Source organism: Lagopus muta, chromosome 7 (genome assembly GCF_023343835.1).
Source record: "Lagopus muta isolate bLagMut1 chromosome 7, bLagMut1 primary, whole genome shotgun sequence".
NCBI lineage: Eukaryota > Metazoa > Chordata > Aves > Galliformes > Phasianidae > Lagopus > Lagopus muta.
The window spans coordinates 49214888-49232482 of record NC_064439.1 but is presented as its reverse complement, the minus strand read 5'-3'; the positions used below and the strand labels follow the sequence as shown (position 1 = coordinate 49232482).

The following is a 17595-nucleotide window of genomic DNA, read 5'->3' as shown; positions in this document are numbered from 1 at the left end:
TCAAGTTTACACTGTGGCAGTCCCAAGAAAAAGTTAATGCAGAGGGCTCACAGACCATAAGAATGCACAGTCAAGTCCTTCCCTCAGAGATGGAAAATAGAGGTTACCATTGGACCTCAAGGGGCCCAAGTCTTACTTGCCTACTCTTAGATTTACGGCAATCCTTCAGACAGGAAAAGTATAACAGGATACCTCACAACTCAAAGTAGGTGTGACAAAAACTAGGATTGTGATATAGGAGTGAGATAGATGCTAATGTTGCAGCTTATGTCTTCCTAAGTATATCAACCTGTTCTTAAACTTCAAAAGATACTGCCTCTCAGATCACGCCAAAAAGATGGGATGATATACAAAACTGTAAGGAAAATGGGAATAACACAGGATCTAATGAAATCTTTTTATCTTTTGAATTTATATAAGAATAATTATGCAGTTTTCCATGCACCATAAGATCAGCTCCAGAAAAGACAGTGGTGCAGGTACTAGAGATCACTCTAACATCAAAAGCTGCAAAAACAAGAGAAAAGTGATTAACTGTCCTTTATTTTGAGCAAACTAGTTGTTCAAAAAGCAATTGCTGCCAAAACTGCTGCTTTGACTGAATTATTGGTAGCTGTTGCAACAAAGAAGCAGGACAGGCACCATTATAAAAAAAGTAAATTCTCCTGTTAGCATTAGAAGTATTCACTAAGGACATGAATTCAAACCATCTCTGCTCTCAAAAGTCACACTTTATAAAGATGTGGCATCAGCTTGAACTGGTGTCTGAAAGAGCAGTTGTGCACTCTCTTCAATCCTGCCTTGAAAAGCCCATTGCGAAGCCTATTATAAGAGAGCTTGAAGGCTGTAATGCCACTCTTTACACAGAATTTGAATTCAAGCCTGGAAGGTTTGGAAAGGTGGAAGGTTTGCTCTAACCATACAGGCCCACCCAGTATAGAGAGCAATAACTTCTGCAAGAGGTTAGAAAATGACTGCCACAGACAAACAACCAAAAGCTTGCCAAAGAGGACAATATGGTAGTAACTGGATTAGAAAGCTAACTGTACAAAGACCACAATACCAGGAAGGCTGGAAGAAACTGCTAGCAATGATTTGCAATAGCTCCAAAGATAGGACTTAAGAAGATTTGATTTGTAACCGTTCAACTCGAAAAACTAAGGTTTGAAAATTCAGACAAGAATGGAAAAAGAACAATTATACTGTTCATTCTTCTGGAGATCAGAAAGAAGGCTGCTATGTGATCATACATGCTTCAGCTACTGCTGAAGTAGGGAATTAGACAGTACTGAAGGCACGCACATAAGTCAGAAGGGCAAGGAGTCACAAGAACTACTGACTGAACTTAAAACCAACAAGCAAGGTACAGCACAGCTGTGGAAACAGATTTGACTGTTATCTATTTAGAAGCAGTGACAACATTCCTGCATATCGTAATGGTGAATGCTTGCTCAATTCAGCAACAGCTAAGGTGAGATGTAGAAGTTATGTCTCTGCTGTGCTGCCAGCTATACTGTAAGAAAAATACCTGATATGCAACACTTCAGGACTGCAGTGCACAGAGATATGTTTTCTTCCTACTAGCAGCTAATGGCAATCAGAGTACAAAGAAGGAAAATGGCTAAATCTCACACCTACCTTCATTCATCTTTGCAGCCTCTTTACAAACTTCATTATTTTTTTACCATTCTATCAGTGGTACCATTTTGTTTCCCCAGAGTACTTAGCCTTTTTTCTTCACTACCTCAAACTGTGTACTGAGCATCAAAGTTTAAGAAATACAAGTTCAAATAGAGATTAAGACTACTCAGCATGTACTTTCAGTTACAGCTTTACAAATAGGTAATTTTTAAGGCAGCAAAACATAGACAAAAGCTAGATTAAAAACAAAGAATACACAGATTTTATTCAATTATAAAAACAAACAAAACCCAAACCCACTGACTTCAGAATTGCAGGAGTAAGTTCACTTTATGTAACCTACCTGTGTCTTTATCCCTAGCTTTGTAAACTTGTCCATAAGTGCCTTCACCAATAATACCAATGATATCAAATTTATCCACACAGCGTTTTCCCCAGTCTATTTCTTTTTCTTTTGTTTCACCATGACGTGGTCCACATATTCTAGAAAACAAGGATTTTAAAGAATACAGCTCTTTTAAGAATGCAGCTAACATATACAAGGATCATCTTAAAGTAATTCAACACTAAATATTCATGAGACTTTATTAGATAACAACCTTACTACCACTAACCAGCAGCTACTACTACAAACGATGCAGTCTGATTTAAGACTATGCAGTATGAAGGAAGCTGTTACAAAAAAGCAGAAATACTTCAAACACAATACGTTTTTAGGAAACTATTCTCACTTCTGCTCCCATGACAGACTTTAAAATAAATTAAAAAAAAAAAAAAAAAAGTAATAAACATACTTTGGTCTCCTCTTGCTGTGTAACTGAACTGTTGGTTTCTTTTCTTCAGGACTTTTGCCTAACTCAGCTCCTCCCGGCAACTCAGGTGGAAGTGGCAAGTCTGCAAGCAGATGGCGAAGTTTCTTCTCTGTTTCTTTAACTGACTTCACTGTAATATTTTCTCTCAAGTTACTAAAAAAGAAACAATTTTGCTCGGACATTGAACACAGGTATTAAAACAAAAAAAAACTTACTGGAATTCTTTTTGTTGTTGTTGTTAGTACATTCTAAGCTGCTGATACACTAATATTGCTCCCAGAATTGACAGAAACTCAATTTAAGCTTTACAAATGAGTTGCAAACAGCTCAGACCAATGCACAGCTGATTATCAAAATTCTACAGAAAATAAGATCAGATGGTAAGACATCGTATTTCTGACAAAAGCTGACGCTGGATGACAATGTATGACATTGCCCATCTTCAAAAAGGGGCCATAAAGATGATCCTGCTAGCTACAGACCTATCAGTCTCATCTTGGTGCCAGGAAGGATATGGAACAGATAATCTCGGGAGCTGTAGGTAACTGTTGAGTCACGGCCTAAACCACTGAATGAACACCTCAGGAAGGAACTCCCATCAGCCATGGGAACACAGGTGAAGGCAATTCAGCTTGCAACCAGAAGGGGTGGAACCTGGCTCCACCTCTCTTAGATCCCACTTAAGGGCTGACTGTCCTGTGGAAAGATCTCTGATTGGAGATCCCTCACTCATGGAGTCTTTCCTGCGCCCCTTGATCTTCACAGGTTTGCGAGCACTCGTCCTTTGTAAGAACATTCCATCCATGCTAGCCCCTTTCCTGCTGCACTCCTCTATTGCCTTTCCACTGCATCTTTCCAATTGTAACAGGAGCCATCGTGGATCAATTAAAGGTCAACCAGGGGATCAGGCCCAGTCAGCATGGGTTCATAAATGGTAGATCCTGTTTGACAAACCTGGTTTCGTCCTATGACAAGGTGACCCGCTTAGTGGATGAAGGCAAGGCTGTCAGCGTGGTCTACCTGGACTTTGGTAAAAACCTTTCACACTGTCCCCCCACAGCATCCTTGTGGAGAAGCTGGCTGCCCACGGTTTGGAGGGGCGTACGCTCTGCTGGGTGAAACACTGGCTGGATGGCCGGGCCCAAAGAGCTGTGGTCAGTGGAGTTAAATCCAGTTGGCAATCAGTCACAAGCAGTGCCCCCCAGGGCTCGGTACTGGGGCCGTTTCTATTTAACATCTTTATTAACCATCTTGATGAGGGATTGAGTGCACCCTCAGTAAGTTTGCAGCCAACACCAAGTCGGGAGGAAGAGCTGATCTGCCAGAGGGGAGAAAGGCACTGCAGAGGGACCTGGACAGACTGCATCGATGGGCCGAGGTTACTGTATGGGTTTCAATAGGGAAAAGTGTCGGGTCCTGCATTTTGGTCACAACAACCCCAGGCAACCCTGCAGGCTTGGGGAGGAGTGGCTGGAAAGCTACCTGATGGAAAGGGACCTTGGTGTAGTGATGGACAGTGGGCTGAACATGAGCCAGCAGTGTGCCCAGGTGGCCAAGAAGGCCAATGGCATCCTGGCTTGGATCAGGAGTGCTGTGGTGAGCAGGACAACAGAAATCATCCTGTCCTGTACTCGGCACTGGTGAGGCCTCACCTCGAGTGCTGTGTTCAGTTTTGGGCACCTCAGCACAGAAAGGACATGGAGGTGCTGGAGCAGGTGCAAAGAAGGGCAGCAAGGCTGGGGAAAGGCTTGGAGAATATGGCCTATGAGGAGAGACTGAAGGAACTGGGGCTGTTCAGTCTGGGGAAGAGGAGGCTGAGGGGAGACTTTATTGCTCTCTTCAAATATCTGAAAGGTGCTTAGTGGGGTTGGCCTCTTCTCACTGGTGACAGTTGACTGGATGAGGGCAAATGGCCTCAAGTTGCACCAGTTTAGGTTGGATCTCAGGAGAAACTTCTTTACAGAAAGGGCTGTTAAGCACTGGAATAGGCTCCCCATGAAGGTGGTTGAGTCACCATCCCTGGGTGTGTTTAAGAACTGTTTGTACGCAGTGCTCATGGACATGATTTAGCAGAGGGTTGTTAAAGTTAGCGCAGTATAGCTGGGCTGTGGTTGGACTTGATCATCATTAAGGTCTTTTCCAACCTGAGGAATTCTATAACTCTACGATAGCAAGCCTTACCAGCCAGAACAAACCTACCTGGGCTTCAGTTTAGGCTTCTGCCATTCATCTAAACTACTCCTCTTCCTCCCTTCTTTCCCCCCCCCAAACACTTAGGGCCGAGACTAGTATTATTTAGAGCTCAGGTGCTGCCAGATACCACAAGTATAGCACTTACATCTGTAGTCTGACACCACGTATAAAAGATTATACTAATCTAATTCACTTCAGTTTTGATCTTCAGAGAAAACTAACTTCATGGCTACAGCTACTGCAAAGCACTGAAAGGCAGTCCATACCATGCTACTTGCAGATTCCAAACTCACAGATTTGCAGACACACTCCAGTTTCCATGTGTTTCTAGTTATCAGAATACAAATCAAGTGGAAAATTGATTTCTTCTGGCATGGGTAACTGGCATTTTTATTTATTATTTTAAATTATTAACTTTTCTTTTTAGGGGACAGTGACAGTCTGTCTTGAGAAGAACCCCCAGAATACACAGCAATGTATTTTTGTTCTAGAGATGCTCTTCACAGTCTAGTGGGTAAATTCTGAACATGCAATCCTTCCTGCAAGATAATTTTTGTTTTAAACTCATGGTTCTGTTTTGTCCAACTTCTTCCTTCAGCTGCATTTTGGCAGATATAATATAACAAGTAAACCCATGATTGTTGCTTAAATAATGACATGGCTTTCTTCCTGATAGGACTCTCAGATAGTACTCTCTCATCAAGTTTCTTCCATCATTGCATAAAGAAAATCTTTTGTCATGCTCTGAGTGTACATTTGCCAAGGTAGCGACATCTGCAAAAATCATCACTGTTCCATTCTCAACATCCCTCTCAAAAAAACTCTTCTGGAAAGGTGTTTTCCCTGCAACTTTCTATCTACCCAGTTGCACAGATAAAGTAGGAACTTCTATAAATGGAAAGACCTTGCTAGCTTCCATCATGGAGAATGCACATGTTCGTTCATAAATTCATTGCAATCAGCAAATTTTATACATTTAATAAAGCATTCCAGCATTTTCACTATGCCTGTCCCTTCACTACAAAATCAGAACCCTCAAGAATCTTAGACCACCTATGAAGCTGCCACTGCCACAATTCAAAAGAGGCACCTCGAGGTAGCATGTACTGCCCTCATCGTTCTGTTCATGTTAGCATGAACACAACAAGTAGTTATCATAATGAAGACCTCAATTTTGAAGTTCAAGTATTTGCATTTCTCTCACAATTTCGCCCTCAAACTTTCAGTATTAGTGGAAGTACAATATATGAGAAGTTCTGAAACAAGTTTCAAAAGCAGTATGTGAAAACAGAGGCAGCCAAGAGCAGCCACTTTTCAGGTTTGCTAAATCACACACTGCTGGCTACCAGAACAGTCTTCTCTTTCAGCTAACCTTGTCATTAGTTTCCCAGCAGCACTATTTCTTTACGGTGCTTGTTTGTGGTTTTACCAGATTCCTACTGAACGTCAACTGACACTACATTAGGAGTAAGCAAGTTCTGCGCAGTACCAAGCTTTCTGAGTTGGCAAAATTTCCTACAGCAACTGAATACATCTGAACCTTGGTCCTTCTTCCTCCCAAAAATCACAGATCATTTTCCTCTAATGACTCATGGTTTAACCTGACTTGTTACAGACTTCACATCAGAATGATTACGATCGCATCCCAAAAGTGAAAGAAAGTGAAGCATAAAAGACATTCTATTTCCTGTCACTAATCTTTCTGATGCAGTTTGTTTGCATGTATTACGTTGGGGTTTGTTTTGTCTTTTGTTTTGTTGTTTGGTTGTTTTTTGTTTGTTTGTTTGTTTTTTAAGGAAATGAGCCCAGTGCTAATAGAACTGTTTAGGTATACTTAAAACAGACATTAAATAAAAAATACTCATAATGAGAAGTGATGAGACAGCTTCAGGATAGAATCACATATCATGTTATCACATTTAACCCTGCAAACAAAGCCTGTTAAAACAGTGGATATCCCTCAAATAAGTGTCAGTAATCCTGTTTACCCATGGAGGATGGCTCTGTCAAAGTCAAATGCAACTGTACATTCACCACACAGGTGTGATTCTGGATAACTGGAATGGCATTTGCTAGAGTGCTGAACATTCTCTTTTACTGCTAAAAAAGAAATCTACCATCTCATTAAGTAATATTGACTCACCAAGCCCTGTGTGCTCTTACACGTAACACTGCATTGAATCGCTAATAGAAACATTTACACCACTAGTTGTAACAACTTGCACTAATTAAATAGTACAATTTTCCAAGTGCAAGAGAAAACATTACTTTCACAGATACAAAATACATGAATGTTTAAAAGGTTTCGAATTTCTCTTGTAGGGTTTTTATTTCTTACAAAGATAAATCACACCTAAATCAGTTATTAATTCAGTACTAAGAAATTTGGTTTTACTTGTGAGAAGTTGATCCCTCGAATAGCAAAAGACCAGTAATAAGAGTAACACCAAAAGCAACTTTTCTCACACTACCAAAACCAAAAGAAAAATAATAAGTGACAGCTCAGTAGCGTCATTTTCCAATTCATATCACAGCAAGTATTCTGTTTGGACCGAAAAGAAACTTAGCACAGCCTAAATTCAGATTACACTTCGGGTACAGACCCAAGTTTCCTTGCTACAGACCAATCTTTAGCACTTCAAAAGTCAGCACAGATTTAAAGTTATGAACATCACACCTCAGTTACACATACTTAAAATAATAGTGATCTGCAAAATGAATTAACTGAAAACAACAGATCTATAAAAATTAAAGTCAAATTCCAACTTACTGAAAGATTTTCAGATACTGTTACTGAATTAATCTTTTCCCCAGAACTATGCCTACATTTGCAATGAACTCGAGATCTTGAAAATTACATATGTGCATTATCCCCAAAATTCTTATCCGTCTGCAATTTTAAGTAATCTCTTTAGTGTACTTTATTGAAAAATTCCTTTTACAATACATCTCAGATAAATTACTTTTAACATTGCATTCCCCTTCGGTTTACTCGTAATCACCACCTTAAGCAACCAAGGAGCAAGAACAAATTACATCAGCCTGATCTAGCAAATAGACTAACCCCATGGGTGCTCCTGATCTAGCAAAGACGGCATTCAACCTTTTGACTTGCCTTGGTCACACTGAGTGAAGAGGAATTGTCTTGGGCCACATATATGTAGGCTGCTCTGAAAGTAACGCCTCCTATTTATTTCCATGGAAACTACAATCGATACAATAAGCACAGATACAGCATATGATAGAACAAATTCTCAGCTACAAAACACTACTGTTCAATATATTCACCACCATTAGCAATGTATATTCATCAGTGATGAACAAGAGCCTGCATATCAAGTTTATAAACACCTGCACCAGTGGAGGTAACCCACTGTTGCTGTCGCCACTGCTGAAACACACCACTCACCACCACCTCACCGTGCTCACATTTACTGTTAGGTTTCCATAAACGTTCAGCAAGAGTTGATGAATGCAAGTGGTTGCCATTTTTTCCCCATGTGGATGAATTCAACGATGCCTGTGCTTCAGGCAAACTTCATGCCAGACTTGGTCAGACTGCCCCACTAATGCCATTCCTCACAGGGCAACAAAATGTAATGGAATATTGGCAGGAAGCTTCAATCCCTACTCTGTCATACCAACATCTGCCTCTGACATTGTGGGCCAACATAATAAATTAGGAAGCACTACTTATGGAGCAGCCTCCATAAAATATACAATATAGTTAGCATGTATACATACATCTTTTGTTAAAACAAAAAAGGAAAGGAACAAAACCATAAACTAGTGGGATATTGGGCCTCGTTTTTGTGAAATTAATGCCTCAGTCTGGTTTGGTGGCAGTGGCTGCAGCTCTCAGTGAGTTCTCAAGGTGCTCGTCAAACATTTTTGATGAAGTTTTATTATTCATGTGCTTTATCCTTGAAAACAGTTGTTCACAAATGAAAAGCAATCAGATGAACAAGGTGTGACCATGAAGTGAGGGGTACTGCTCCCTTGCTAAAACAGGGCTTATAAAAGTTCAGTAGAGACACATGATGAAATTTTTCAGTTTAATCTCCGAATGCAACTCCCCACATTTTCATCTGAAAAGCTGCAGGTCACATACTTATACTGATTGCAAATGAAGTTGCAGGTGTACCAAAGAAACGATAATTATTATTTTTTTAGCAACCTTGAAATTTATTTTCAAATTCCCTTATCATAACAGAAAGGATAGCTGCATATATTCTGCTGTTCACAGAATAGTGTTTAGCCGGTGTATCAAACTGCATACAACTACTTGCTGTAACTTGAGTTAACCCTGTACTGCATCCTTCTTGTGCCTTGCTTTCAGGCCAGATAGAATTAAGAGCACACCAATGTTTTGTTGGTGCTGAGTGACAGCTGGCCTAGGCAGGCTGAGTGCAGCAGCAGCGGGTAAGCTGCATTGTGAGCTGTGCCAGGTAGCATGCAGCCCACAGGCTGGACATGCCTTGGTTACCATTAGTTTTCCAAAGAAGAAATAAATAAATAAAACCAAGAGACAATCCCCAAAAAGCAAATTTACATCACAACTCACCTATCAGTTTCGTTATCTTCAGGCAGCGTGGGAGGCAAAGGCAAGGGTGGCAGTGTGGAGGCTGGTAGTGCAACAATTTTCTCCTTCTCCTTTGTTACTACGCTCGGTGTGCTCGGTTTGGTTTTCTCTTTTACAGTGACCGGTTGCTGTTTTACAACAGTTGCTTTGTCCTCTTTTACCGCTGTAGCTTTCTGTTTAGTATTTTTGTCTGCGATCAGATTATTTTCTCCTTTAGTTTCTGGAAGTGAGACCTTTGCTTTTGCCTTGTCATTCTTCACATTTACGCTGCTCGTAGGAGAAGGTGTATGCTCAATTTTTACTTTCTTCAGGTCCTTTACATTGTTCAATTGAGGTGCGCTTGCAGCAGTGTCAGTGTTTCCCTTCGTTGGCGTTGAAGTGTTGGAAGCTTTTGCACTGGCTTTTGCTGCCTCAGCTGCTCTTGCTTTTTTGTTTTTGTTCAGCTCAGCAGCCAGGCTACTCTTCAGAGTCAATGTGCTAGGAGAAATACTTGAATGACGACTTCTCGACCTGGACAACCTGTGTCTGCTACGAGATCTTGAGTGCCTTGATGAATATGGACTTCTGCTTCGAGATTTTGCTGACCGTCTGTTTCAAAAACAGTAAATATTTACTCAGGTAAAAAGTTGTGCAGTTTCACTCTCTTTTAAACCAACCATTCTCACCATGTTTATAGAATAAGAAAAGCCACAAAACAGAAAAGGCAGCGCCCTGCCACAATTATTTGGAATACACAATAATCAAGATTCTACATCTAAACAGGTTGTTAGAAGACATTAAAGCTTTCTTAAATACAGCTTCTCCCAGTAAGGCACTGCAAAATACAACTGTATGCACCCATAGGACAAATGTGCTTCCTCACTGCATACCAGAAATGGTATTCTCCTTTCAGAAATGGTAATTCTCCTTTAAAGAAAACTTGATGCTATGTTTCGTGTGTCAACGCATGTAGTATCTGCAGTATTACAGAAAAATTCAGCTGCCTACACAACCAGAATTTAGCATAATGAAATTCACGTTGTAGCATCACAAGAAGCATCTAAACACAACACTGAACTGTAAAAAAACAAATTGTTTCACTTTTACAACTGCCATAAAAAATGTTAAAAAGCAACCGGAATGCTAAAGGTTGCAATGTTGCTAGCTAAAAAACAATAAGCCTTAGCTTTCCTTTCCCAAAATTTAAAGGTACATTCCCCCTGCCTCTCCAGAAATAATGTACTCTGTATTTATTTACCTACTGAAGGTAATTGATTACCTACAAGTAGCAATATGCCACATTCACACCAGATAAAAACGCCTATAAGACAGAGGGAAAAAAAATATCGAAGTTGTCTACAAAATCTTAGCAAGGAAACAAACCAGAATGCAGGCAGGGAAGGAGGGAAAGAACCTTAACAATTAAGAAGCAAACTTCAGCTGTACAGAAATACAATCTAATGAAATTGTTCATTCATTTCCTAGTAATTTTGATTCAATTCTTCATTAAAAAACAAACGAAAGAAACTGAGACACAGGGCATGAGAACAACTAGTGAAGTCTATTGCCACAACAAACATCTAAAATTTAATTCTTCAGACAATACTAAAAATAGCAGAGATTCACAATATTTACAAGTATTATCCTGATTCAGGACTGGAAGAAATCTATTTTTCCTGGGCACATCACTTGCAGGGGAGAATGAAATTAAGTCAACAAAAAAAAATCCATGAGCTAGACAATGTAAAATGTATCCAGTAGTGAAAATAATGAACTGTCTGGGGAGCTAGAAACTTCACAGTTCAAAAGATCACATCAACGTGTAGAGGTTTCCCAAAGTTTAGGGCAAATAAAAATAAAGCCAATCACAATCATTGTGGTCAGGCCTAATGGCCACTGTGTCAAATTTAATTTCAAAAATAATCAATGCAGGTTTAATTATCAACTTAAATCACATAACAATCCTTCAACTGAAGAAATACTTAATGCAGAATAAAACCATTATTATGTTATGGGCAGTATTTGTTACTTCCCACATGTACACACGTTTTTCCTGCATTATTAAAAATAGACTTTCCTTTCTAGAACAACATAAGGACATCAAACCAATCAAGATTATGCAGGAGACTCCAAACCAACGTGTAGGTGAACACATTGAATACTGCATCACAAGCTTCACATTCAGCAGGTAAAACTGTTATTGAATCAAATGGCTACGAGAGACCATTAAAAGTTCAAATCTCATGAGAAGACAAAGCCCGGAAATAAACACAGTAAAAATCTGTGCCAAGAAGGCATCTTACCATCTCACCACCAGGATTTTCTGGTGGTGCACAACTGCAAAGTAACTATGAAGTACTACGAAGTAATAAGACTAAAGTAAAATGAAAAGAAATGAAAGTAAAACATGGAGAATTCAATTTTGTGAATTTTCAACTACAATTTCAATTTGGGGGTTAGTAAAAAGAAGGAAGAAAAATGATTTTAGCGAAAGAATGCACTAAGTAGCACTTGGATTTGGAGTAACTGATTACTTTGCTTCCCCTCTGCCCCCTAATACTAAATCACTACTTGAGTCTTGTCAGTTAAATCACAATTTGGTGAAGAGATATTAATGTCTATGTCCACCAAAAGCCAAATGAAAACAGTATTATTCAGAAAAAATCCCCTGGAAGTGCATTTCTGCTCCACTATGAAATGCCACCGTAGTTATTCTTCTCATTGTCACTTTGAAGGTCCAACTAATTCCATCCTGTATTTTGGACTTAAAACATTTTCTAATTTTTTTTTTTTTATTATTATTTTTAATTTTTTCCCCAAACTGGTAAAAAAAAAAAAAAAAAAAAGAAATTAAAAAAAAATAGGTGAAGTTCTGTAACAACAAGTCATGATAAGAAGGGGCTGAGATTATGCAGACAATAAAACACATTACAGACTGCAAGGCCAGAGCACTTGTCACATTTATCTCCCTTTCTGAGGAGATATCTCAAGGAGGGATCCTGCCTGCAGATCTGCACTGGAAATAGAATCAGTATAATTCCATGTCTCCAGCATCAAGTACAAGCTAATAAGCATTATGAGTCCTAAACTGACCCCTCACACTGATGCATCATTTGCCAGAATGTCACTGACCTGCCTAGGAAAACACCTGCTTGCACACCTCATTCCTGGATCTCTAACTTGCTCCATTACCTGTACAACACCATTCCCACCCTCAAAGAACCCACTGCAATCTGCAAGCCTCGGTTGTATTCAATTTTTAACCATAAAACACGTCTTAGGGTATAAAGCCTTTTTCTTTCCTAGGTACAATTTCTGTGCTTTTTGTTATTTTATTTAGAAAGGTGCCCAACATGAAGAAAGAAATCTGTGTCAACAAAAGGAACAGGTTGAATTCCACATTCACTTGAAAACAGCAGCTTAAAACACTACAGTTCCTGAGATTGCATGTCTGATCACAAGGCTGTTCCAGTTCATTAGCTCAAAATAAAATAAGTTCATTCATATCACTACCAAGGATGAAATGAGAAAATCTGTTTGAATCATACTAACCAGAAACACTCATCTGGTCAGCTACCAACACTTTGCTGAGGAAGAGCCAGTAAATCTATATACTGCCTTCAAAAAGAGACACATAAGCAAGCTAAGCATCGACAGTGGCTTGAGGTGCATATTTTAATCAACACCAGCAAAGAGCTGAGAATGTGAACAAGGATTTACACAAACTCTGAAAGCTGCTCACACAAGTCAGAAAAACCACCACCAACAACAAACACCCACTAAGTTCCCCTGCCCAGGTATGACACCTCAAATGGCATAACTGTGTCATGTCAGAACTATAGCCATAGGGAAAGGAGCAGAAACACTGGCACTCAAACATTCAGGATTCGGTTCCACTGTATCACGCAGCCCTCAGTATCAGATCAAAACTATGGTTATGCAACAAGCTGAGTACACTAGTTTAATCTGAGTTTCTCATTATTTATATCAGCAAGAGATGTTCAAGTTGCATTACAGAATGCATTCCCAGGCTAATAATAAACCAACTCTTCCACTGGCATCCCAAAGACCTTTGTCACAACATCTTGCTGTACCTTGTCCACCAGGCAAGAGTTACAGGAAACACAAATACCTTCAGCTGAACAGAACGTACCACAAGTAAAAGACAGCTCCGTCAGAGCACTAGTAATTCAAGTTACAAGAGCTGCTCTGAAAGTAATGCCTCCTACTTTATGGTGCTGGCCCATGACATCAGAGGCAGATGCTGATTGTATGGCAGTAGTGACTGAACCTCCCCACCACTACTGTGTTCCATTTTGTTGTAGTGCAACAATGGCAGCAGAGGGACAGTCTGACCAAATGGTATCTGACGTGGAAGCAAAGGTGTGTCACTGAACTTCCCCATGTGGAAAAAAAAAGCATCCACTGACATTCATTGACTCTTGCTGAACATTTATGGGGACCACACAGCAGATCTGAACACAGTGAGGCGGTAAGCAGCGTCTTTCAGCAATGGTAATGGCAAAGTGAAAGACAAAACTCATTCTGCCATGCACAGCTGTTACACCATGAGATGAAGAGCATTTCAATCAGCTGATCTGTGCAAACTGACTAATGATGGTGACTACACTGAAAAATAGTGTTTTATAGCTAAGAATTTGTTCTACTGTGTTCTATCAAGCGTTGCTGTGCTCTTTGTATCTGTTGTGGTTTTCACAGAAATAAATAGGAGGCATTAATTTCAGTGTGACCTGAGTCCATAACAAAAGTGCTGTTTCCCTAAGTTCAGTGATCTTTTCAAATATTTAACTACCATTTTCTTTCATCAGCATTAGTTCCAAAGTCCCAAGAAAACCTCCCAGTCTAGACAAAACTTACATAAAAGTTCCCACCTATTAAATGCCACAAAAACAAAGCTATGGATATTTACAAGCTTTCTCTCACAAGCTCACACAGAACTCTGAGAATGGTGAAATGCCACCCTACACACAGGGCCAGTCCACTCATGCTGTTCAGAGCTAACACTTGTTTCAAATAAATGACAAAGCCCCAGCACCACAGCACCAGGCTCACACCATAGCTACTGCCTGCCGTTTTAACAAGACACTAACATTTGGCTGGGACCTTGGGAAGACAGCAGGAGATGCACCTGAACTACACAGTATTCTCTGTATATTCCACCGGACTTAAACACACAAGCATACAAACATGCATATATCAAACGTCTCATCTGACATTTGCCACCAATTATTTCGTTGTTAGTTAGCACGGTTTGTTTTTAACATGGTAACCAAGAACAAAAGGACAGTGGCTATGAAGACTAGGAATTGTGTTGCAAACAACCAACAAACCCAACAAAGCAACCCAGATTTTCTCACCCAAATCTGCAGAGATTAGGAACCAAACTGAAGGTAAGGGTCATAGCTAACCCAGCCAGTGAAAGCACCAGCATCTGCTGGCAGAGCACCCCTAAATTTTGTCCCATTTACAGGTACTTGTGTTGTGCTTATCCATCAGCAGCCTTCTACAAGCACTGTGAATGCACCCCACACAGCTCTACATCCCTGGAGAGAGGAACTGCCAAACTCACCCCCATAAAACCACTTCTGAACTATCTACACGTTTTGGTGTTTCTTATATACAGAGGAAAAAAAAGAAAAGAAAACTGATTTGCCTAAAAACTATAAGTAACAGTAGGACTACCCTGCATTAAAAGAAGTTCTTTACATACAGCTGCTTTTTTCTTCCCCTGGAGACAGCAACAAAGGAGACTAGGAGCACAACCTCATTAGCTGCAGAGGGAAAATTGCAGTAATTGCATAATATTATGTCTAGCTAAAATATGAAACCAGAAAGAAATTTTCAAGACGTTACCTAAAAATCATATAGAGAATAGGTGTATGTAACAAAACAAAGGAAGAAAGCACTAGTAAGGAATTCATCCCCAAAGCAGAACTTGGCACTGCTTTCCTCTGTATCTCAGAAGACAAAAAGAAAGGAGGCTTCTCTTCCACCAAGAAAAAAAACAGTTGTTGCTCAACACAACCCGCTTGTTCACTGTATAAAAACACCCAAAATATCTAAGTGTTATTAGTTGCAAGTTTTGAAACTGTCACAACGTTCCTCTTTCTAGCAATTAAACACAGTGTTACATTTCTTTGGATCTGGATTTCTTTGTTCCCCATTCCACTCTCACGTATTTATCAAAAAAAGAACTACATTTTATTAACAAATCAGAACAGCCACGTGCTATCTTCTCCTGTTTGTAAACTTGAAAGCCTCTCTTCTTCTTAACTGCGTAGGCTACATGAAACGCGCCAGCAGCCAGACGTGTTACCTAAGCACAAGCAATACTTTACCCAAACATATTAGGCCTATACAGTGAAACAATGAAACTGATTCTTGCCTTATGTCCTATAGTTTTAAACAAGACAGAACACAAAGGGATTCATCAGAATATAGAGCTGAATACCGAGAAGGCAAATAGAGCCAAACCGGGCTAAAACACCCTCTGCAGCCAAGATCTGCCATCAACAACCAGTGGGCTGCATTAAGGAGCAGGCACTGCCATCTTCCAGTTCACAGTAAGGTGTATTCGAGAGGGGAAACCTAAATTTAATGAGTTGACTTCACCACACATCTTCCAAGACATTTATAATCATTCAGTAACATAAACCTCCTCGACAAAACATTACAGCTGGTAGTACAGCTATTTCATGTTGCAACAGCAGGCAAATCATAGAATGGCCTGGGTTGCAAAGGACCAAAACGCTCATCCTGTTCCAACCCCCTGCTGTGTGCAGGTCACCAACCAGCAGCCCAGGCTGCCCAGAGCCACATCCAGCCTGGCCTTGAGTGCCTGCAGGGATGGGGCATCCACAGCCTCCTTGGGCAACCTGTTCCAGTGCCTCACCACCCTCTGGGTGAAAAACTTCTCCTCATATCCAACCTAAACCTCCCCTGTCTCACTTTAAAACCATTCCCCTTGTCCTATCACCATCCACCCTCACAAACAGCCGTTCCCTTCTGTTTATCCACTCCCTTCAAGCACTGGAAGGCCACAATGAGCTCTCCTTGCAGCCTTCTCTTCTCCACCTAACAGTATTGGTGCTCCCCCTTAATATCTTACATCTCTTTATTTTCTCAAGCTCTTAGTTCAGCCTTATATTCTAAGCAGCCCTGCAACCAACATCTTATTCTGCTTTGTACACAAAGACTACATAACTTGCTTAACCATTTCAAACCAGAAATCTGTAAAAGGGTTTGCAATACATAAAGTGTAAGAACATTGAAAAATTCTAAACATGTTTTGTTTCTTAAATCTGCTTTATAGCCCTGTGTTCTCAGATGGAAACCCTGCGTACAAAGAAATCAATCAGGAAAAAACAATGCCAACTCAAATTTTGTATTACAAACACATTACAAGGTTCATTTTTTAAATAATTCCCACAATAAGGAAAAACAAAACAAAACAGATCAACAAGGAAACTGAAAGGCACATCATCAAGGTAAAAGCAAATCAGCAAATCATCTTTCGCACAAAAGGTCAAATCCACAGCCAGGTAACAAGTCTCAAACATGCTGGAAGAAATAGCTATTCCAACAGTAAAAACACAGCTTCACTTCCAATTTTTCCCAAAATACAGTTTTACTGAACAAGAGTCAAGAGTTTTATAAAGAAAATCTTTCCCCAAAGAAAAGAAAAAACATCTGAAAACGCTTTAAATCCAAAAGCATTGAGATCACTGCTTGCAAAGCTTTTTGTACATGGCGTATGAAACCATGGATTCTGCATGAAGTAGAATTGCTCTTACCCGCTCAACAAATATTTTACCATTTTCCCTGTGCTTGTTTTGCTTTTGCACAGAAGTGATCTGTATTTCACAGAGCCTCAGTGCTACATTAGCTACCACAGAAAAAAAAAAGGGATGGCTTCAGAGTTCAAGTAAGGAAAGAAATGGCATATTTTTCCTTTCCTATAAGCGACATCCACACACCACGCCGTATTACTATGCTAGTAGTGCCCCACCTACTTACTTCCATGCAGGCAGATGGGTAGGTGTATCCAAATTTGGAAAATGCAATTACTCATATATACAGCTAACCGAATTAAATGTGTGATCACATAGCATATGATCTGACTGAAATGAAGAAAAGCATCACTCCCCACAATTTCATCCTAAGCTCGTTTCCAAAAAGGCTCTCCTTATTTTGTCATTTACGGTGGATTTTTGTTTGGTTTGGGCTGAGTTTTTTGTTTATTTTGTTTCTTTTTGATTATTTTCTAAGTCCTACAAAGATAAGAGTCCATTTATCAGTAGAGAAATAACTTCCTCATGCTTTTTGTAACATGGAAGGATTCCCATTACCAAAAGTGTGCACGCACTT

The 17595-nt window shown here is 39.9% G+C and overlaps 1 protein-coding gene across 9 annotated transcripts in view; it reads right to left on the bottom strand.

Moving 5' to 3' along the window:
- The window catches only part of CDK13 (cyclin dependent kinase 13), a 72090-nt gene that overhangs the window by 50328 nt on the left and 4167 nt on the right, over positions 1–17595 (bottom strand). For all 9 annotated transcript variants that reach the window (XM_048951240.1, XM_048951242.1, XM_048951243.1 and 6 more), the window contains exons 2-4: positions 9211–9816; positions 2436–2606; positions 1985–2124 (exon numbers count right to left, since the gene is read on the bottom strand). In XM_048951240.1, coding sequence (XP_048807197.1) covers positions 1985–2124; positions 2436–2606; positions 9211–9816 — 917 coding nt within the window. The remainder of the gene's footprint in view (positions 1–1984; positions 2125–2435; positions 2607–9210; positions 9817–17595) is intronic.